The 23387-nt window shown below is 48.6% G+C and overlaps 1 protein-coding gene and 1 pseudogene across 1 annotated transcript; one reads left to right on the top strand and one right to left on the bottom strand.

Moving 5' to 3' along the window:
* Positions 1-13953: 13953 nt before the first annotated feature.
* LOC119923494 (olfactory receptor 1361-like) lies at positions 13954-14883 on the top strand. Its single transcript, XM_038742869.1, has one exon. The coding sequence runs from the start codon at positions 13954-13956 to the stop codon at positions 14881-14883; it is 930 nt and encodes a 309-aa protein (XP_038598797.1).
* Positions 14884-18018: 3135 nt separating this feature from the next.
* LOC119923493 lies at positions 18019-22740 on the bottom strand (annotated as a pseudogene).
* Positions 22741-23387: the final 647 nt, after the last annotated feature.

Raw genomic sequence — 23387 nt, 5'->3', positions numbered from 1 at the left:
GATCCCTCCCCTTGTGGGCTTCCAGCCTAATGGGGACTAGGCCAGGCAGAGAGACAGAGAGAACTATCTGAGCCCCTTGACCACTTTGGACAGCTGAAACCCCAGCATCACAGCACAGCTGAGAGTTAACCCCCAAAAGAAGGTCCCTCATTTAGAAGTGAGGTTGATGGAGATGGACCAGTTTGGTCGAAAGAGTGATGGAGAACCATGGATATGGCATTCAGACCTTGGCCTTCCACCCTAGCCCTTATCCAGACATCGAGATGTGCCTCTGGACCTGCTGGTCGAACGCTGAGAAATGGCAATCACTAAGAAGTAGTTTATGCTTTCCTGTGTTCTATATAACTAGGGGTTTGAGGTTGTCTCCCAAATCCCCCAGGTCCAAGCAACGTAGATATACAGCCTCATGTCAGAGTTCAGTCTCCTGTAATGTAACAGACAGCCTAATCTGCCCAGCATCAATTTTCCTGTTTTTCCTTCCCTCAAATCCAGCTCTCTCAGGCAAAGGGCAGCAGTCGCTCCTTTATGTGCTGTTCCTGGGTCTGTAGCTGGTTGCTGTCAGAGGGCAGGGGGAACCTGCTATCAAACTGTGTCCAACCTGATTACCTCATACTTACCTCAGTACTTAGAACAGTGCTTGGCACATAATAAGCATTTAACAAGTACCATAATAATTACTATTATCAGTGCAGCACAGGTGTTCTATACCTCAGGCCTTTCTCTGATGCTCTGAGCACTTTTGCTCCTGAGTAGTGGATCTGGATGTGGTCAGCCCTCCCCACTCTTTGCCTCCCTGCAGGCATCCTTCAGGAGGGAAGGGTGCCCCCCTGGCAGCGTAACCCGGCCTGGGCCATGCCTACATGAGGCAAGGACAGGGCCGGGGGAGGAGGTGAAAATTGGGGGCCAATGGACTCCAAGTCAGGGTCAACTGGAGTCCTAGACCCACTCAGCCCATGTGTCTTACAGAGAACAGCACTGAATCAGCTAATCAATCAGCGCTGAAAACACCCAAAGTAGGGATTTCTGGTTGGTTAATTCTGTCCCTCCCTGTCCCCCACTAGAATCCTTGCCTCCTTTTAGGACCAGCACTTGTATGTAGTCATACACATTAATGTGGATGCTCCCCTTGGGAGCACGGCTCCTTATCGGCTCAGGTCCCAGTCCAGGAGCTGGAGAGCCAGGGAGGCAGGGAGGTGAGAAGGGGTTTTGTGGAAGAAAGATCCTGAGCTGCTCCTGTCCTTCCCCGGGGTCCGGGCCTTGGAGGACCGTGACTCAGGGTGTACCCCGGGGAGGGTGGAGGGCACTCCTAGCTGCATATCCCAGTGGCCCTGCACCATTGTAAATAATCCCAGTGATTGAACCCCGCTCTCAGTCTTCCCGCTATCCAGGCTGGTGGAGCTCAGGGAAGACAGTAGATTCTAGCCTGCAGTGGCAGCTGTGGTGATTGCTGGTCCGACTGGACAGGTTAGTAATGCTGGGAAGGCAGGTGGAAGAGACTCACTCAGACACTTGGGCACATACATCTCCTCTCCCCAAATCCCACACATAGACAAAACACACACATACATGCACGCTGGCACACTGAGGCTGTGACTATGGTCTGCTGCTTACCAAATACCAACATTATTATTATTATTATTATTATTAATAACAAATACCATTATTACTACTATTTTTATCATCCACACGGAGACGGTGACTGTGTTCTGCCGCCCCCTGGCGGCTACCTCTAAATTCACACAGGGTCGGTGATTGTTTTGATGTCTGTCTCCCCTTCTTTAGCCCTTGAGCCCGTGGTGGGCAGGGATTGTCTCTCTTTATTGCTGAATTGTACTTTCCAAGTGCTTGGTACAGTGCTGTGCACCCAATAAGCACTCAATAAATTTGATTGAAGGACTAAATTCAGAAGAAGAAGCATGGCTCAGTGGAAAAAGCACGGGCTTTGGAGTCAGAGGTCATGAGTTCAAACCCCAGCTCCACCAATTGTCAGCTGTGTGACTTTGGGCAAGTCACTTAATTTCTCTGTGCCTCAGTTACCTCATCTGTAAAATGGAGATTAAGACTGTAAGCCTCATGTTGGACAACCTGGTCACCTTGTAACCTCCCCAGCGCTTAGAACAGTGCTTTGCACATAGTAAGCACTTACTAAATGGCATTATTATTATTATTATTATTATTATTATTATTATTATTATTATTATATATGCGTGTACACACATGCATCCAACCATGGTTTGGGGGCAATGGGTAGAATGGATCTTTCCATTATGAACCCTACCGAAAAGCACCTCTGCATACTTACACTGGGTCACATGAGTCAGTCGATAGTGGTATTTGTGAATTCTAATTCGGTGCCAGGTATTATGCTAAGTGCTGTGGTGAGTGACAAGTGGCTCACTTCACCATGGCCTCTGCCCCAACGGGATTCACCCCCTATGTAGGGAATCAAAAACCAACGGGACAGTAAGAGAAAATTTGAACAACAAGGAGATACAACAGCAAGAACAAATTTGAAAATCAAGAAAGGTTACTGTAGTGATGAGCTTAGCAAACCTTACAGAGGATGCTACTCTGGTTCTTGCCCACTCCAAGCAAATGTCCTAAAACCACGCAGGATCCCAGGAGCATCCAGGCACCAGGTGTGGGTGGAAGAACATAGCCAGGCCGCCAGAGGTGGTGGAGCTGGTCCAGAGACCCGATGAGCCTTGGTCCATCCAGTTCAGTTAAAAATAACAATGGCATTTGTTAAGCGATTGCTATGTGTCAGGCACTGTACTAAGTGCTGGGGTAGACACAAGCTAATCAGGTTGGACACAGTCCCTGTCCCACATGAGGCTCACAGTCTTAATCCTCATTTTACAGATGAGGTACATGAGGCACAGAGAAGTTAAGTGACTTGCCCAAGATCATACAACAGATAAGTAGCAGAACTGGGTTTAGAGCCCAGCCACTTCTGACTCCCAGGCCCATGCTCTATCCTCTAGGGAATGCTGCTTCTCATAAGCAGTAGGTGGCAGAGCCTAGGAGCATAGAGGTGTGTTTTTGGGAGCCTTATGTCTCTTTCTTCCTCTTCCTTCACTCAGCCTCAGTTTCCCCACATGAGAAACTCTAGACTCCAGGGATCTGGAGTTTGGAGGAAGAAACTTTTATTCATTGATTCAATGCATTCATTCAATCATATTTCAAAGCACTGTACTAAGCCCTTGGGAGAGTACAATACAATGAAAAATAGACATATTCCCTGCCCACAATGATCTCGCAGTCTAGAGGGTGCGACAGACATTAATATGCATAAAGATATGAATAAATACATAAATTATAGATATATACGTATGTGCTCTGGGACTTGGAGGTAGGATGAATGAAGAGAGCAAGTCAGGGCGATGCAGAAGGAAGTGGGAGAGGAGGGCTTAGTTAGGGAAGGCTTCTTGGAGGAGGTGTGCCTTCAATAAGATTTTTAAGTGGGGAAAAGCAGTTATCCATCTGATTTGAGGAGGGATGCCAATCCAGGCCGGAGCAGGATGTATGTGAGAGGTAAGCAGTGAGATAAATATGATTGTGATAGAGTGAGAAGGCTAGCATTAGAGGAGCCAAGTGTACAGATTGGGTTGTAGTAGGAAAGTAGTGAGGTGAGGTAGAAGGGGCAAGGTGACTGAATGCTTTAAAGCCAATGGTGAGGAGGTTTTGTTTAATGTGGAGGTGGAAGGGCAAACACTGGAGTTTTTTGAGGAGCAGGGTGACATGTCCTGAACGTTTTTGTAGAAAAATCATCTGGGTTGCAGAGTGGAGTATGGGCTGGAGTGGGGAGAGACAGAAGGAAGGGAGGTCAGCAAGGAGACTGATACAGTAATCAAGGAAGCATAAGTGCTTGTATTACCACCTCTATGCAGACGATAACCAAATCTACATCTCCATACCTAATCTCTATCCCTCTCTCCAGTCTCACATCTCCTCCTGCCTTCAAAACATCTCTACTTGGATGTCCTCCCATCACCTCAGGTTTAACATGTTCAAAACAGAGAACTTGATCTTCCCACCCAAACTCTGTCCTCCCCCTGACTTTCCCATCACTGTAGACTGTACCTCCATCCTTCCTATCTCACAATTGCATAATCGTGGTGTTATCGTTGATTCCTCTCTCATTCAAACCACATATTCAATCCATTACTAAATCCTGTCAGTCCCACCTTCATAACATAGCTAAAATCTGCCCTTTCCTCTCCATCCAAACTACTACCATGTTAATACAATCACTCATCCCATCCCTCCTGGATTACTGTATCAGCCTCCTTGCTGCCCTCTTGCCTCCCCACTCCAGTCCATATTTCACTCTGCTACCCGGATCATTTTTCTACAAAAACATTCTGTGTTCTGAGGTAACCCTGCACCTTAAAAACTCCAGTGGTGGCCCATCTACTTCAACATCAAATAAAGATTTCTCACCATTGGCTTTTAAACACTATACGACCTTGTTCCATCTTACCTCACTTCACTTCCCTGCTTCTAAACTCAGCCCACACACTTTACTCCTCTAGTGCTAACCTTCTCACTGTGCCTAGATCAATCAATCAATAGTATTTATTGAGCATTTACTGTGTGCAGAGCACTGTACAAATCGTTTGGGAAGTACAAGTTGGCAACATATAGAGACAGTCCCTACCCAACAGTGGGCTCACAGTCTAGAAGGGGGAGACAGAGATCAAAACCAAACATCTTAACCAAATAAAATAAATAGAATAGATATGTACAAGTAAATTAAATAAATAGAGTAATAAATATGTACAAACTTATATACATATATATATATAAAAGTGCTGTGGGGAAGGGAAGGAGATAAGACCGGGGGATGGAGAGGGGGAAGAGGGGGAGAGGAAGGAGGGGGCTCAGTCTGGGAAGGCCTCCTGGAGGAGGTGAGCTCTCAGTAGGGCCTTGAAGGGAGGAAGAGAGCTAGCTTGGCAGATGGGCAGAGGGAGGGCATTCCAGGCCAGGGGAATGACGTGGGCCGGAGGCCGATGGCGGGACAGGTGAGAAAGAGGCACGGTGAGGAGATAAGATCTCTCCTATCTCGCTGCCAACCTCTAGCCTACATCCTGTCTCTGGCCTGGAATGCCGTACCCCCTCAGATCCAACAAACAATTGCTCTCCCCCTGCTTCAAAGTGTTAATGAAGGCACATCTCCTCCAAGAGACCTTTCCAGCCTAAGCCCCGCCTTTTCCCATCTCCCACTCCCTTCTGCATCACCCTGAACTGCTCCCTTTACTGTTGCCACCTCCCAGCCCCACTTGTCAGCTGTGTGACTTTGGGCAAGTCACTTCTCTTCTCTGTGCCTCAGTTCCCTCATCTGTAAAATGGGGATGAAGACTGTGAGCCCCCTGTAGAACAACCTGATTGCCTTGTAACCTCCCCAGCGCTTAGAACAGTGCTTTGCACATAGTAAGCGCTTAATAAATGCCACCACCATCATCATCATCATTATCATCATCATCATATCTGTTTTTTTATTTATTTGTATTCATGCCTGGCTCACTCCCAAGACTTTAAACACGTTGTGGGCAGGGAATGTGTCTGTTTATTGTTGTATTGTACTCTCCCAGGTGCTTAGTACAGTGTTCTGCACGGAGAAAGTGTTCAAAACAACTGAATGAACGGGTGAATGAATAATGTCATAGTAGTTTAGGTGGAGAGAAAGGGGCGGATTTTAGAGATGTAAAGGTAGAACTGACAGGATTTAGTGATGGATTGAATATGTAAGCTGAATGACAGAGAGAAGTCAAGGATAATGCCAAGGTTCTCATCATCATCATCATCATCATCATCAATCGTATTTATTGAGTGCTTACTGTGTGCAGAGCACTGTACTAAGTGCTTGGGAAGTACAAGTTGGCAACATATAGAGACAGTCCCTACCCAACAGTGGGCTCACAGTCTAAAAGGGGGAGACAGAGAACAAAACCAAACATACTAACAAAATACAATAAATAGAATAGATATGTACAAGTAAAATAAATAAATAAATACACAGAGTAACAAATATGTGCAAACATATATACATATATACAGGTGCTGTGGGGAAGGGAAGGAGTTAAGATGGGGGGTGGAGAGCAGGACGAGGGGGAGAGAAAGGAAGGGGCTCAGTCTGGGAAGGCCTCCTGGAGGAGGTGAGCTCTCAGTAGGGCCTTGAAGGGAGGAAGAGAGCTAGCTTGGCAGATGGGCAGAGGGAGGGCATTCCAGGCCCTTGGGATGACGTGGGCCGGGGGTCGATGGCGGGACAGGCGAGAACGAGGTTCGGTGAGGAGATTAGCGGCAGAGGAGCGGAGAGTGCAGGGTGGGCTGTAGAAGGAGAGAAGGGAGGTGAGGTAGGAGGGGGCGAGGTGATGGAAAGCCTTGAAGCCCAGGGTGAGGAGTTTCTGCCTGATGCGCAGATTGATTTGTAGCCACTGGAGATTTTTGAGGAGGGGAGTAACATGCCCAAAGCATTTCTGGACAAAGATAATCCGGGCAGCAGCATGAAGTATGGATTGAAGTGGGGAGAGACACGAGGATGGGAGATCAGAGAGACGGCTGATGCAGTAGTCCAGACGGGATAGGATAAGAGCTTGAACGAGAAGGGTAGCAGTGTGGATGGAGACGAAAGGGCGGATCTTGACAATGTTGTGGAGCTGAGACCGGCAGGTTTTGGTGACGGCTCGGATGTGAGGGGTGAATGAGAGAGCGGAGTCGAGGATGACACCAAGGTTGTGGGCTTGTGAGATGGGAAGGATGGTAGTGCCGTCAACAGAGATGGGAAAGTCAGGGAGAAGGCAGGGTTTGGGAGGGAAGACAAGGAGTTCAGTCTTGGACATGTTGAGTTTTAGGTGGCGGGCAGTCATCCAGATGGAGATGTCATCATCATCATCATCAATCGTATTTATTGAGTGCTTACTACGTGCAGAGCACTGTACTAATCGCTTGGGAAGTACAGATTGGCAACATATAGAGACAGTCCCTACCCAACAGTGGGCTCACAGTCTAAAAGGGGGGAGACAGAGAACAAAACCAAACATAGTAACAAAATAAAATAAATAGAATAGATATGTACAAGTAAAACAAATAAATAAATAAATAGAGTAATAAATATGTACAAACATATATACATATATACAGGTGCTGTGGGGAAGGGAAGGCAGTAAGATGAGGGGGATGGAGAGGGGGACGAGGGGAGAGGAAGGAAGGGGCTCAGTTTGGGAAGGCCTCCTGGAGGAGGTGAGCTCTCAATAGGGCCTTGAAGGGAGGAAGAGAGCTAGCTTGGCAGATGGGCAGAGGGAGGGCATTCCAGGCCCGGGGGATGACGTGGGCTGGGGGTCGATGGCGGGATAGGCGAGAATGAGGTACGGTGAGGAGATTAGTGGCGGAGGAGCGGAGGGTGCGGGCTGGGCTGTAGAAGGACAGAAGGGAGGTGAGGTAGGAGGGGGCGAGGTGTTGAAGAGCCTTGAATCCCAGGGTGAGGAGTTTCTGCCTGATGCGCAGATTGATTGGTAGCCACTGGAGATTTTTGAGGAGGGGAGTAATATGCCCAGAGCGTTTCTGGACAAAGATAATCCGGGCAGCAGCATGAAGTATGGATTGCAGTGGAGAGAGACACGAGGATGGGATATCAGAGAGGAGGCTGATGCAGTAGTCCAGACGGGATAGGATGAGAGCTTGAATGAGCAAGGTAGCGGTATGGATGGAGAGGAAAGGGTGGATCTTGGCAATGTTGCGGAGCTGAGGCCGGCAGGTTTTGGTGACGGCTTGGATGTGAGGGGTGAATGAGAGAGCGGAGTCGAGGATGACACCAAGGTTGCGGGCTTGTGAGACGGGAAGGATGGTAGTGCTGTCAACAGAGATGGGAAAGTCAGGGAGAGGACAAGGTTTGGGACGGAAGACAAGGAGTTCAGTCTTCGACATGTTGAGCTTTAGATGGTGGGCAGACATCCAGATGGAGATGTCCTGAAGGCAGGAGGAGATGCGAGCCTGGAGAGAGGGGGAGAGAGCAGGGGCAGAGATGTAGATCTGGGTGTCATCAGCGTGGAGATGATAGTTGAAGCCATTGGAGCGAATGAGCTCACCAAGGGAGTGCGTGTAGATCGAGAACAGAAGGGGATCAAGCACTGAACCTTGGGGAACCCCCACAGTAAGGGGATGGGAGAGGGAGGAGAAGCCTGCAAAAGAGACTGAGAATGAACGACCGGAGAGGTAAGAGGAGAACCAGGAGAGGACGGAGTCTGTGAAGTCAAGGTCAGATAGCGTGTTGAGGAGAAGGGGGTGGTCCACAGTGTCGAAGGCAGTTGAGAGTTCGAGGAGGATTAGGATAGAGTATGAGCCCTTGGATTTGGCAAGCAGGAGGTCATTGGTGACCTTTGAGAGGGCAGTTTCCGTGGAATGTAGGGGACGGGAGCCAGACTGGAGGGGGTCAAGGAGAGTGTTGTTGTTGAGAAATTCGAGGCAGCGCGTGTAGACAACTCGTTCAAGGAGTTTGGAAAGGAATGGTAGGAGGGATATGGGGCGATAACTAGAAGATGAGGTGGGGTCAAGAGAGGGTTTTTTTAGGATGGGAGAGACATGGGGATGTTTGAAGGAAGAGGGGAAGGAACCAGTGGAGAGTGAGTGGTTGAAGATGGTAGTTAAGGAGGGGAGAAGGGATGGAGCGAGAGATTTCATGAGACAAGAGGGAATGGGGTCAGAAGCACAGGTGGCCGGAGTAGCACTTGAGAGGAGGGATGAGAGCTCCTCTGAGGATACTGCTGGGAAGGATGGGAGAGTAGCAGAGAGTGTTGAGAGCCGGGGGGTTGGAGAAGTGGGGGGAGTGACTTTGGGGAGGTCGGACCTGATGGATTTAATTTTGTCAATGAAGTAGGAGACCAGATCGTTGGGGGGTGAGGGAAGGAGAAGGGGGAGGAACCGGGGGCCTGAGAAGGGAGTTGAATGTACAGAAGAGCCGGCGGGGGCGATGGGCATGGGTGTCAATAAGGGAGGAGAAATAGTTTTGTCTGGCAGAGGAGAGGGCTGAGTTAAGGCAGGAAAGGATAAACTTGAAGTGAACAGGGTTGGCACGGTTATGGGCTTGTGAGACGGGAGGGGTGGTATCGCCAAAGGTGATGACAAAGTGAGCGGGAGAACATGGTTTGGTGGACAAGGTAAGAAGTTCAGAAGGCAGGACATTCCAGTAGAGATGTCTTAAAGGCAAGAGGAAATGCAAGACTGCAGAGAGGGAGATAGATCAGGACTGATTTCGGCTTCAAGGCTTTCCATCACCTCGCCCCCTCCTACCTCACCTCCCTTCTTTCCTTCTACAGCCCAGCCCGCACCCTCCGCTCCTCTGCTGCTAATCTTTTTGCCGTCCCTCGTTCTCGCCTGTCCCGCCATCGACCCCGGCCCACATCATCCCGCTGGCCTGGAATGCCCTCCCTCTGCCCATCTGCCATGCTAACTCTCTTCCTCCCTTCAAGGCCCTACTGAGAACTCACTTCCTCCAGGAGGCCTTCCCAGACTGAGCCCCCTCCTTCCTCTCCCCCTCTTCCCCCCTCCATCCCCCCTGTCTTACCTCCGTCCCTTCCCCACAGCACCTATATATATGTATATATGTTTGTACATATTTATTACTCTGTTTATTTATTTATTTATTTTACTTGTACATATCTATTCAATTTATTTTATTTGGTTAATATGTTTGGTTTTGTTCTCTGTCTCCCCCTACCAGACTGTGAGACCACTGTTGGGTAAGGACTGTCTCTATATGTTGCCAGCTTATACTTCCCAAGCGCTTAGTACAGTGCTCTGCACACAGTAAGCACTCAATAAATATGATTGATTGATTGATTGACTGGAGGTGTAGATTAGGGTATCACCTATATAGCGATGGTAGTTGAAGCTGTGTGAACAAATGAGTTCTCCAAGGGAAATTATAAGAAACACAAGGACTTCTTTCTACACCTCTTCTCCAAGCCATTAACAGTCTTTCTCTGCTTCCCTGATTTCCAGAGACAAAGTTTATCCTCATTCATTCATTCATTCAATTGTATTTATTCAATCAATCAATCAATCATATTTATTGAGCGCTTACTGTGTTCAGAGCACTGTACTAAGCGCTTGGGAAGTACAAGTTGGCAACATATACAGTCCCTACCCAACAGTGGGCTCACAGTCTAGAAAGTGGGCTCACAGTCTAGAATAATGGCATTTGTTAAGCACTTACTATGTGCAAAGCACTGTTCTAAGCGCTGGGGAGGTTACAAGGTGATCAGGTTGTCCTACAGGGGGCTCACAGTCTTCATCCCCATTTTACAGATGAGGGAACTGAGGCACAGAGAAGTTAAGTGACTTGCCCAAAGTCACACAGCTGACAGTTGGCAGAGTCAGGATTTGAACCCATGAACTCTAACTCCATAGCCCGTGCTCTTTCCACTGATCCATGCTGCTTGTGCTTACTGTGTACAGACCACTGTACTAAGCGCTTGGGAAGAACAAGTCGGCAACATATAGAGAGGGTCCCTACCCAACAACGGGCTCACAGTCTAGAAGGGGGAGACAAAACATGTAGACAGTGTCAAAATAGAATAAATAGAATTATGGCTATATGCACATCATGAGCAAAACAAATAGAATAGTAAATATGTACAAGTAAAATAAATAGAGTGATAAATCTGTTCAAATATATGCAAGTGCTGTGGGGAGGGAAAGGAGGTAGGGTGTGGTGGGATGGGGAGGAGGAGAGGAGAAAGGGGGCTTAATCTGGAAAGGCCTCCTGGTGGAGGAGAGCTCTTAGTAGGGCTTTGAAAGGAGGAAGAGAGCTAGCTTGGCGGTTGTGTGGAGGGAGGGCATTCCAGGCCAGGGGAAGGACGTTGGCCGTGAGTCGACGGTGGGACAGGCAAGAACAAGGCACAGTGTGGAGGTTAGCGGCAGAGGAGCAGAGGGTGCGGGCTGGGCTGTCGAAGGAGAGAAGGGATTTGAGGTAGGAGGGGACAAGGTGATGGAGAGCCTTGAAGCCGAGAGTGAGGACTTTTTGCTTGATTCGTAGGTTGACAGGCAGCCACTGGAGATTTCTGAGGAGGTAACATGCCCAGAGCATTTCTATACAGAGATAATCCGGGCAACAGAGTGAAGTATAGACTGAATCAGGGAGAGACAGGAGGATAGGAGATCAGAGAGGACGCTGATGCAGTAATCCAGTCGGGATAGGATGAGAGATTGAATCAGCAAGGTAGCAGTTCGGATGGAGAGGAAACGGCGGATCTTGGCGATGTTTTGAAGGTGAGACCGGCAGGTTTTGGTGATGGATTGGTTATGTGGGGTGAACGAGAGAGCAGAGTCGAGGATGACACCAAGGTTGCAGGCTTGTGAGATGGGAAGGATGGTAGTGGCATCTACAGTGACGGGAAAGTCAGGAAGAGGGCAGGGTTTAGGAAGGAAGATAAGGAGTTCAGTCTTGGACATATTGAGTTTTAGATGGTGGGGCAGACATCCCGATGGAGACGTCCTGAAGTCAGGAGGAGATACAAGCCTGGAGGGAGGGAGGGAGGGAGAGCAGGGGCAGTGATGTAGATTTGGGTGTCATGAGCATAGAGATGATATCTGAAGCCGTGGGAGTGAATGAGTTCCCCAAGGGAGTGAGTGTAGATAGAGAATAGAAGGGGACCAAGAACTGACCCTTGAGCAACCCGTACAGTACGGTGATGGGAACGGGAGGAGGAGCCCGCAAAGGAGATGGAGAATGAAAGGCCAGAGATAAGAGGAGAACCAGGAGAGGACGGAATCTGTGAAGCCAATGTTGAGGAGAAGGGGGTTATCCACAGTGTCGAAGGCAGCTGAGAGGTCGAGGGGGATTAGGATAGAGTAGGAGCCGCAGGCTTTGGCAAGAAGTAGGTCATTGATGAACTTTGAGAGGGCAGTTTCGGTGGACTGTAGTATATGGAAGCCAGATTGAAGGGGGTCAAGGAGAGAGTTGGCATTGAGGAATTCGAGGCAGCGAGTGTAGATGCCTCGTTCCAGCAGTTTGGAAAGGAAGGGGAGGAGTGAGATAGGACAATAACTAGAAGGATAGGTGGGGTCAAGAGAGGGTTTTTTTAGGATGCGGGAGACATGGGCATGTTGTAGGCAGAGGGGAAGGAACCAGTAAGGAGTGAGCAGTTGAAGATGGAAGTTAAGGAGGGGAGGAGGGAAGTATCAAAGGAACGAGTATCAAAGTACTCATTCTGGAAGCATCTAGCTTACCCCAGCTTGGGTGAGTGAGGAGATTGGGAAGCCTTGGAGGGATCTGAGGAGAGATGGGAGATATGGGAAGACTGAAGATTAGGAGCACCTGGGAAACTATGGGACTATGGAGACCTGGGTAAATTGGGGAAAATGGGAGATATTGGGGAGCTTTGGGACGACTGAGGAAATCGTCACTGCGGAGTGGAACAGAGAATGTGATAGAAGATGGGCTGAGGTGGGGGCCAAATTCGCTGTTGTCCATGTCATGTGGTTATTCTGGGAGCTCAGTCCTCATCTCTGGTGGACATGGTTGGGCTGGAAATGCCTCGGGGCTGAGGACAGATGGCACTGCCCAATGTCTGGAACCACTTAGACCAGCCACCCTTCAAGGGGCGCCAGGGGCAGCTGGGAGGGAAGAATTGCTGCCCCATGAATGGGCAGAACATTTGCAGTTGCCCATCCCCTTGGCCCCAGGTCCTGGTTTGAAGGCGGGATGCCTGTGCCCAAGTGCTGCCTTGCTCTACTGGCTGCTGGGGAAAATCTGATTAGGAGGGTTATGGGGAGCAGAAGGAGCAGGGGATGAGACATGAGGCCTACAAATCCCTGGTTCCCCTCCAGGAAACCCAAATCCTCACTGAAGGCTCCATCAACTCCCAATCAGTAAACAATCAGTCAATCTTTCAATGTTATTTATTGAACAGTTACTCCATACAGAGCAGTGTACTGATGACTTGGGAGACTACAACAGAGTTGGTGGACATGTTCCCTGCCCACAATGAACTTTTCATCTATAGAAGGAGACAAACATTATAATAAATTACAGATAGGGGAAATAGTAAAATATAAGCATATGTACATAAGTGCTGTGGGACTAGGGTGAGAAGGAAAGTGCCTACTGTGTCACCCAGAAGGGAGGGCAGATAGGAGAAATGAGGGCTTGGTTAGGGAAGACCTTTTGGAGAAGATGTGATTTTAGGAAGGTTTTGAAAATGGAGAGAATGGTGGACTGCCTGATATAAAGTGGCTACCTGTCAACCTACAAATCAAGCAAAAACTCGTAACTCTCGGCTTCAAGGGTCTCAATCACCTTGTCCCCTCCTACCTCACCTCCCTTCTCTCCTTCTACAGCCCAGCCTGCACCCTCTGCTCCTCTGCCGCTAACCTAATCACTGTACCTCCTTCTTCCCTGTCCCGCCGTGGACCCCTGGCCCACGTACTCCCCCTGGCCTGGAATGTCCTCCCTCCGCACATCCACCAAGCTAGCTCTCTTCCTCCCTTCAAAGCCCTACTGAAAGCTCACCTCCTCCAAGAGGCCTTCCCAGACTGAGCGCCCTTTTTCTTCTCCTCCTCCCCATTCCCCCCGCCCTATCTCCTTCCCCTTCCCACAGCACCTGTATATATGTTTGTACAGATTTGTTACTCTATTTATTTTGCTTGCATATATTTACTATTCTATTTATTTTGTCAATGATGAGCATCTAGCTTTAATTCTATTTGTTCTGACGACTTAACACCTGTCCACATGTTTTGTTTTGTTGTCTGTCTCCCTCTTCTAGACTGTGAGCCCGTTGTTGGGTAGGGACCATCACTATATGTTGCCAAGTTGTACTTCCCAAGCGCTTAGTGCGGTGCTCTGCACACAGTAAGCCCTCAATAAAAACGACTGAATGAATTAATGAATGTGACCATGCCTTTCCAGATCTGCTTCTCGTACTCCTTGCTCTCCAGCTCTATCATTTCCCCATGGGGACAAGAAACCAGACCAGTGGCTCTACATTCACACTCCAAAGCATCGCTAATGCTGGGCAACAGCGGGTCCTCTTTGTGCTCTTCCTGGGTCTGTACCTGGTCACCGTAGCGGGGAACCTGCTCATTGTCCTGGCCATCCGGACAGACTTCCGCCTCCACTCCCCCATGTATTTCTTCCTTGCCAACCTGTCTCTGGTGGACATTGGCTTCTCTTCTACCACTGTGCCCAGCCTGCTGGGAACGCTCTTCATTGGACACCAGGATGTTTTGTACAGTGGCTGCCTGGCCCAGATGTATTTCTTCATTGCCTTTGGGGCCACCGAGAACTTCCTCCTGGCTGCGATGGCCTATGATCGCTACTTGGCCATCTGCAATCCGCTGCGTTACTCAGTGGTCATGAGCCCTCAGTGTTGTGTCCTGCTGGTGGTTGCCTGCTGGCTGGTCTCTCACCTCCACTCCCTGCTGCACACCCTCCTTATGACCCAAATGACCTTCTGTTCCTCCCGTGAAATTCCTCTCTACTTCTGTGACGTCTTTCCCCTGCTGAAGATCTCCTGCTCCGATCCCTACATCAACTTTCTTGTAGTGTACACAGAAGGGGCCGCCATAGTCAACAGTGCCCTTCTGATGGTCCTGGTCTCCTACGCCCACATTATCCCCGCTGTTCTGCGGGTGCCCTCGGCCCATGGGAAGCACAAGGCCTTCTCTACCTGCAGCTCCCACCTGGCTGCAGTCGGGCTCTTCTATGGCTCCGTCATTTGGGTCTACTTCCAGCCGTCATCCAGCTTCTCCTCTGAGCGGGTCACCATGGCCACAGTCATTTACACAACCATCACCCCGCTCCTGAACCCCTTTATCTATAGCCTGCGTAACAGAGACCTACACCAGGCCTTGCGCTCCTGGCCTTGTGCCCTCAGACCCTAAATCCCTAATCTGGGTCTCCAGGTTCCTGAGACCCCAGCCCTATGCCCCCGGACATGGTGACCTGGGCCCTGTGCCTCCAAACCAATCCTTCACCCCCAGCCAGAGCTGGGACTCTCGCTATTTCATTAACCTAGTGTTTACCCAGTATTTACCCCAGCACCTAGCACAATGCTTCACATGTAATAAGCGTTAAGTAAAGACCGTTGACACAGATCTTGTCCCCAAGATGCTGCTGAACACCTTCTGCTCAGTAAGCAGCGTGGCTTAGTGGAACAAGCATGGACTTGGGAGTCAGAGGACATGGGTTCTAATCCCGGCTCCACCACTTATCAGCTGTGTGACTTTCGGCAAGTAACTTAACTTGTCTGGGCCTCAGTTACCTCATCTGTAAAATGGTGATTAAGACGGCGAACATCACTTGGGATAACCTGATTACCTTGTATCTACCCCAGCGCTTAGAACAGTGCTTAGCACATAGTAGCCGCTTAATAAATACCATAATTATCAATTATTATTGAAACCAACTCTTATTCTGACTACCTGTTCCTCAGCTACTGAGGATAATGTCTCCCAGACCAGGACGGTATGCCATGGTATGGATATCTATCGCCCTCTCCATTATGCTCCATCCTAGGCACCGACTTCATTCTCCTGCATCTATTGTCCAAAATCTGTCCCATCCCTCAGCATCCACCCCCATCCCCTGCATCCAGCCCCATACCTCAGCATCCATCCCACTTTCCCTGCATCCATCCTCATACCTCAGCATCCATCCCTATCCCCCTGCATCTGTCCCTATCCCTCAACATCCATCCTGATCTCTCACCATCTATCCCAATCCTCAGCATCCATCTCAATATCCCAGCATCTGTCCCCACCCCTCAACATCCATCCCAATCTCAAGGCATCTGTCCTCATCCTTCGACATCTATCTCCCTCCCCCTGCATCCATCCCCCTACCTCAGGATCCATCCCACTGGTTCTCCAACATTCATCCCTCTCTTCCTGCACTCGTCCCTATTCCTCAGTATTCCAACCAATCTCCAAGCATTCTTCCCCATCCCTCAACTTCCATCCCAGTCTCCCAGCATTGACCCCAATTTTCTAGCATCCGCTCTCATCTTCTGGTGTCTGCCCCAACCCTCAACATCTGTCCCTATCCCTTGGCATTTTATCTGTCCTCCAACGTGTCGTATGGTCCCCTGTCCCTATGTAGTAGTAGTAGTATTAGCATTTATAGAATGCCCTTTGAGTACAGTGCACTGTACTAGGCTCTTGGAAAGTACAAACCAAGCAAGTGGCATGCTCCTTGCCCACAAGGAGCTTACACTCTATTTGTGGAGGCAGGCACACAATGATTTACAAACAGTAACCAAAATTGGTCACTGAATGTACAGTTGAATCAGTGTATATACACAAGAGCTGAGGCTAGGTATAAATAGTTACATAGGTACTACTGATGGTTGATAAGTTTAAATGTCTTAGGACTCTGGAAATTCATTGGGGATAACATTTTGGAAGACAAAGCATTTCAGGATGCTTTGAATGTTGGAGAGCTGTGGTCTGTAGGATTCAGGGAGAGTTTCCAGTCAAGGGAACAGCGTGAACAATAGGATAGAACAGGGAGAATAGAGAGTGAAGTAGAATTAGAAGGTAAATTTAAGAGGAACGAATAGAGTGGATTAGGGAGTGACAGAAGAAGAGAATAAATAGATGAATGGGGTGAGATGGCACATAGCCTTGAACACAGTTGTGAATAATTTTTGCTTGATGTGGAGGGTCATGGGCAGACAGAGGAGGGTTTCAAGAAGTGAAGAAGTGAGCCCTGGAGGAAATGTCAAGAAGATAATAGTGATGGCTTTTGTTAAACACTTAATATGAGGTATTTGCAATATTTGTTAAGTGCTTACTATGTGCCAGGCACTGTATTAAGCACTGGAGGGGAATCCACAGACTCTGTCCCATATGGGGTTCACAGTCTTAATACCCATTTTACAGATGAGGTAGTGAGGTACAGAGAAGTAAAGTAACATGCCCGAGGTCAACCAACAGATAAGTGGTGGAGCTGGTATTGGAACCTATAGACCTTCTGACTCCCGGGCCTGTGCTCTATCCACTAGGCCTTGCCACTTTTCATAGCCCATGCTGTTTCAAGCACTATTCTAAGTCCTGGGGAAGATACAAGTTGAACAGATCAGACACATTCCCTATGTCCCATAGAAATCAAAATCTAAAGAGGAGGATCTAAGCAGCAGTGTACAGAATAGATTGGAGTGGAGAGGGGCTGGTGGCTGGGGGACCAGTGAGGAGACTAATACAATAATTGATCCATGGTTCATTCATTCATTCTTTCAATCATATTTATTACATGCTTACTGTGTGCAGACCACTGTACTAAGTGCTTGGGAAATATAATGCAGAAATAAAGAGTGGCAATCCCTGCCCAAAATGAGCTCATAGTCTAGAGGCAGGGAAACATACATCAGTGCAAATGAACAGACATCAATATAAATAAACAAAATTACAGCTATGTACACAAGTTCTGTGGGGCAGAGAGATGGGGAAAGAGTAAAGGGAGCAAGTCAGGGTGATACAGAAGGGAGTGGGAGATGAGGAAAAGTGGGGCTTAGTCTAGGAAGGCCTCTTGGAAGAGATGTGCCTTTAGTAAGGCTTTGAATGTGGGGAGAGTAATTGTCTGGCAGATTTGAGGAGGGAAGGTGATCCAGGTCAGAGGTAGGACATGGGTCAGGAGTCGGCAGTGAGACAGGTGAGATCGAGGCACAGTGAGAAGGTTAGCAGCAGAAGAGCGAAGTCTGTGGGCAGGTTTGTAGAAGGAGAGAAACGAGGTTAGGTAGGAGGGGGGCAAGGTGATGGAGTGCTCTCTTATAAGGGTAGATTTGGGAATTATCCTCATAGAGGTGGTACCTGAAGCCTTGTGAGTGAATGAGCTCCCTGAGAGGGTAAGTTTTGAGCAAGAAGAGCAGAGAACCTAAAACAGTTAAAGATTGTGGGGCAGAAAACCAACCAACAAATTAAACTGAGGAGGGGTAAGAAAAGTAGGAGGAGAACTAGGTTAGTACCATGTCCACAAAAGCACGACCTGAAAGAGTTTCGAGGTGGAGAGTGTGGTGTTACTTAGGGAAACATGATCTCGTGAATAAGAGGGGTGACCATAGTTGCTGGATCCTGCCTGGCCCAAATAGGACTATAGAATGTAAGGTAGAAGGCCAAATTGAAAAACAGACATAAGATGAAAATCAGGGAACACAGATAATAATAATAATAATAATAATAATAATAATAATAATAATAATTATAATAATAATAACATTTAATAACCACTTACTATGTGCAAAGCACTGTTCTAAGCTCGGGGAGCGGGGGTTGCAAGGTGATCAGGGTGTCCCACGGGGGGCTCAAGTCTTAATTCCCATTTTATAGATGAGGTACCTGAGGCACAGAGAAGTTAAGTGACTTGCCCAAACTCACACAGCTAACAATTGGCAAAGCCTCCTGGCTTTGAACTCCTGACCTCTGACTCCAAAGCCTGTGCTCTTTCTACTGAGCCAAGCTACTTCCATGAAAGATAAGATGTATGGCAGAAGGTCAGATGCAGAACCGAGGGTGCAGACAAATTGTAATGGCTGTGTGCAAGAAGAAATGTCAGACTTGCAATATAGGTGAACGGCCAGCTTCTGTGAAAAGATACAGACCACAAAGAGACAAGGATCAATGAAGCGGAGAAACTCAACTACCTTTGAAACTGCCTGACTCTTCATGTCCTGTTTCTTTGGGAAGAAGGGGAAACCTATCAGAAAACCATGACACACCACCCTTCCATGGAGCCAAGGGCTAGGAGTACATAAAAAAAGCGTTCACCCTGTATCAAATTTTTTTTGCTTGCTGTAGGTTATGTTGAGAGGTTCCCTTCGAAGTCTGCCCAAAATAAAAGGGCAGGGGGACGAAGCATCAAAACAGCTTACCGTTGAGTTAACCGGTTGGGTGACTCCCTTCACTGGGCTCTCTAAGTAAGATTGGAGATTGTAGCAATAAAGGATATTCTTGAACCAACCATGGGGCTCATGGGGATTTGGGGCTATGGAAGAGACGGCTGTGGGAGCTCTTGGCCACCAAAAATAGGCTTCCCATAGCAGGTGGTTCACTGGATCAGAGGCTGTCAAAACGTCAAGGAGGGTTAGAATATAATAGAGTAGAGACGTTTAGGCCTAGGAGAGGCCTTGGAGAGCTAAGTGGTCCCAAATCCTTGGAATGAATGAAGACGAAGGTTGGTGAAGAGGAAGTGGAAACATTGAGTGTCAAGAACTTTGCATTCTCCACCGCCTCCCCCATACTATTGTCCTGTGTCTGTGCCTGTCCCCATCTGCCACGTCTACTACCTCTCAACCAAACTCAAGGTCTCTCCATCCATGGCTCTCAACTAGTTGTGACTCTCCTGTTCCCCGAGATACACAACGTGGGTCTCTTTCTGACTCTTCTATAGCTACTCAGCCACCAGTGGATCCCCTGTGCCAAAAGTGAAGCCAATCCCTGTGTCAGTCCCCTAGCATGAGCATTGCCAACCTTGTGCTGACCCCTTGGGACAGAAGATGTTTAGAGAGTAATAGCAATAGTAGTTATTAGTTAGTAGTTGTTTATTGACCTCACACTGGGTGTGATGCCCTATACTTAGCACTTGGGAAAGTACAAGAGAAACAATAAGCACGTTTCAAAGTAGTTCTTATTCTAACTGGAGAGACAAACATAAAAATATCTACAAATGTGGTCATCAGATGTGGGGGTCAAAAAAAAGCCCAAAACCTGAGCCCCATCGTTGGTTCAAGAATATCCTTTATTGCTACAATCCCCAATCTTGCTGTGTTCACAAGTGATAAGGGAGAGTATAAATAAATAAATATGAATGAACTATAGATGGCTGATGGGGTGGTGTGACTTGGGTTTGAGGGCTAATGAAGAAAGAGTTGTTGGAGAGTTTAACCCTGGTTCGATGGGTGAAGTGATCCCAATTTCCACCCAGTGAGGAACAAACCACTTTGAAGTTTGTTCCTATTGCTGTGATGTTTCACCTCAGTATGACCTTATTGAGTGAGTTTGGAGTCCCATAAAGGCCCACCCCACCCACCCATGGTGCAACAGAACAGTGTCTGAGGGCTGAATTGGGCTGGAGGTTCTTCCTGGCCAAAACAGAAGTAATCCAGGTTCACATCCGGTAGTGCTACTAGGAAGATACAGTTTCCCAAGGGACTGTTGAGCAATGTAGGTCCAGCAGCTCAGGAGACCCTCACCCACCTTGGCACTCAAAGAAGCAGTTATGGCTGGGTGAACCTCCGGGTCACAATCTTCAACTCTTCTGGGCCAGGGCTCCCTCAGCTCCCAACGGAGTCTAGTCCACCTCCAACACCCATTATGTTCCCATGGCAGGTGTGGACGGTTTTCGTAGCAGGAAGGGAAACAGCCAAGAGCCCAGAAAGGGGCACTAAAATGATACTTGCAGGGCAGAGCAAACCATGCAGTTCACAGCCCCTTTTACTTGAAGACCACCAGTACTGAACACAGAGTAAACAGGAGTAAATGTAGTCATGAGCTTTTGGTGACCTTCAGGAAGAATAGCCACAAGAGCCCTATCCCCAGGGGTAATAACAGAAATCTTGTGCATGCCCTGCCTGCGAATCACATGCCAGGACACATCTTTGGACACGCACCAGGCTAGTCTTCCTCCTGCCATGAGCCAGGCCTTATCTTTGGAAGGCCTCTGCATAGCCTAGAGGCCAGAAGAAGGGGTGCATAATCCAGGAGAGCAGAACATAGGAAGCAGAGCTCTCATTTCCTAAGAGGTTATGCTAAGGGGCCCCTGCCTGGACCACAAGAAGGGGCCTGGGATAGCTAAGGACCAGTTTGAGTAGGCTCTGAGGTAGAGCAGAGTTGCAACTGTACTCCTAGCAGATAAAGCTACTAGAAGTCTCAATTGAACAATTATTATTTCTGCGATTATTTTGGGTATTGGACTGAGCCCTTGCAAAAGGGGCTTATGTCCCTTGTTCCAACTTTCCTGACTCCATCCTCCTGGCTCACACCTTTTTACCCTGCCTGAAACTTCCCCTGGCTCCTGGGAAACCCACCAAACCACCTGTGTTCCCACCAGAAATCCCTGAAATCCCACTTCCTGCAGGGGGATTTCCCAGCTAATTCCCACCTCCCCTGTTTGTGCCCCCTCAGCCATAGGATCTGATTGTGTGTGTGTGTGTGTGTGTGTGTGTATTCGTGCACATTGTTGTAGGACTGTGGGTTTCATTTTTTATACTTGTTAACTGCTATGTGCCAGACACTGTACTAAACTCTGGGGTAGATACAAGATGATCAGGTCCATGTGGGACAGTCCATTTCCCATATAGGACTCACAGTCTTAATTCCCATTTTACAGATAAGGTAACTGAGGCACAGAGAAATAAAGTGACTTGCTTAAGGTCACACAGCAGACAAGTGGTGGAGCTGGGATTAGAACCCATAGTGGACTTTGCAGTCCCATGAACATCCAAGGGTGAATTTCACCATTAATGGTGTCTTCTTTGAGAAACAGCTTTGTTTCTTCTACTTATGCATTATCCATTCATTCATTCTTCACTATTGCTATTTCGATTTACATCTGTGTGTTTGCTCTTGTTCCCACCATACAAGCACAATGGCTGTGTACCTGACTTCTTCATTAGATTTCCTGTCCAAATCAGTGGGTGAACAACCTGCCCCTCTGCAAGAAATAGATAACTAACTAGTAACTAATTTCTCCTCTTCCCTGCAGCTACCACATAGCCCGGGCCTGAGTGTCCAGCCAAGCTTTCCAACTTTCCGCTTGAACGTTAGTTATCAAGGGGCAATGTCCCCGGGCTGCAAAATTACCAGTGAGTTTTCCCTCGGCAGAACATGCGCAGGGGCCGGCACAGTGCCTGGAGCAGCTCACGGTTGTGCAGGCTGTAGAGGAAGGGGTTGAGCAATGGGGTTACTACCGTGTACAGCACAGCCACCACAGAGCCCTGCTCCACTGAACGGCTAGGGGAGGGGCACAGGTAAAGGCTGATGACGGTCCCATAGAAAAGTGACACCACGGCCAGGTGGGAGCCACAGGTAGAAATGGCTCGACGCAGCCCCCGGACAGATGGCACCCTCAGGACTGCGTAGAAGATGTGGGTGTAGGAGACGAGGATGCCCAAGAATGGTCCCACCAGGAACGCTCCCCCAAAAGTGATGATGACCAGTTTATTGGCAGAGGTGTCAGAGCAGGAGAGATGCAGCAGAGTGGATAGGTCACAGAAGAAGTGGGGAACCACCCTCTCTGTGCAGAAGGACAACCGAGCCATCAGGAGGGTGTGGACCAGTGCATGGACAGCAGTGAGGACCCAGCAGGTGACCACCATCAGTGCAGAACGCCTGGGGTTCATGGTTGTAACATAACTCAGGGGCTGGCAGATGGCAACATAGCGGTCATATGCCATTACAGCCAAGATGAAATTGTCCAGGTCTCCAAATAACAGGAAAAAGTAAATCTGGCTCAGGCATCCAGTGTAGGAGATGACTGGGTTGTGTGTCTGCATGTTGGCCAGCATCTTGGGGACGGTGGTGGAGGAGAAGCAGACGTCAGCACAGGATAGGTTGGCAAGAAAGAAGTACATGGGGGGAGTGGAGGTGTGAGTCGGTGCCGGTGGCTAGGACAATGAGCAGGTTCCCCGTTATGGTGACCAGGTACAGAGCCAGGAACAGCATGTAGTACAGCTCCTGTTGCCCTGGCGGGGTGGGTAGCCCCAGCAGGATGAACTCAGTGATGTGGCTCTGGTTCTCCATCTCCATGCTCTGTTGGACCAGCAGTGGGAGGGAAATGCAGTCATCATGATTGAGGACAATAGTGGAAGCGGGGATGCCCCTGAGCCTGGGGTCAGGCGTGGGGGAGAAACTAGAAGCAGCAGATTGAGTTGAGTGCAGAAGGGAGAGCCAAGGAATCAGGGAATGCTAGGCGCCCCTGCCACTGGAGACAGGGATCTGGGTCAGGCTGCCCACGAGATGGGATGGGGCCTTCCTTCCATCCCACTCACCACCACCATGGAGAAGCCCGGGGACCAGGATTAGTAAATACCTTAGTGAATGTAGGACTGTACAGATTGGGAAATGGCATTCTCTGTAACCACTGTTAGATTACTGAGAATGGAAGGGCACAATCCCTTATGAAAATTGTTAGAACCTGGAGATTGGAAACTGGAGAATGTAATTAAGTGGGGAATGGATGAATGGAATTCCCTGTACCAACTGTAAGACTGTGCACAAATGGAGGCAGCATCCTGTGTAATGACAGTTAAAATGTTGGGAATGCTTTTGATTGTGTGTGTTGGGGGGGCGGGGGGCGGGGGGAGAGGGGCTTTGAATCTCCTATGTCGACCCTCCCTGTCTTGCAAACCCATAACTTTGGCACTATTCGTGACTGCTTTCTCTCATTCAACCCA

This window comes from Tachyglossus aculeatus, unplaced genomic scaffold (assembly GCF_015852505.1).
Source record: "Tachyglossus aculeatus isolate mTacAcu1 unplaced genomic scaffold, mTacAcu1.pri scaffold_1_arrow_ctg1, whole genome shotgun sequence".
In the NCBI taxonomy this organism is placed as follows: Eukaryota; Metazoa; Chordata; class Mammalia; order Monotremata; family Tachyglossidae; genus Tachyglossus; species Tachyglossus aculeatus.
The sequence above is the reverse complement of the archived record's forward strand: the minus strand, read 5'-3'. Positions and strand labels throughout refer to the sequence as shown.

Coding starts and splice junctions, on each gene's coding strand:
- LOC119923494 (XM_038742869.1), top strand. CDS start 13,954: ATGGGGACAAGAAACCAGACCAGTGGCTCTACATTCACACTCCAAAGC.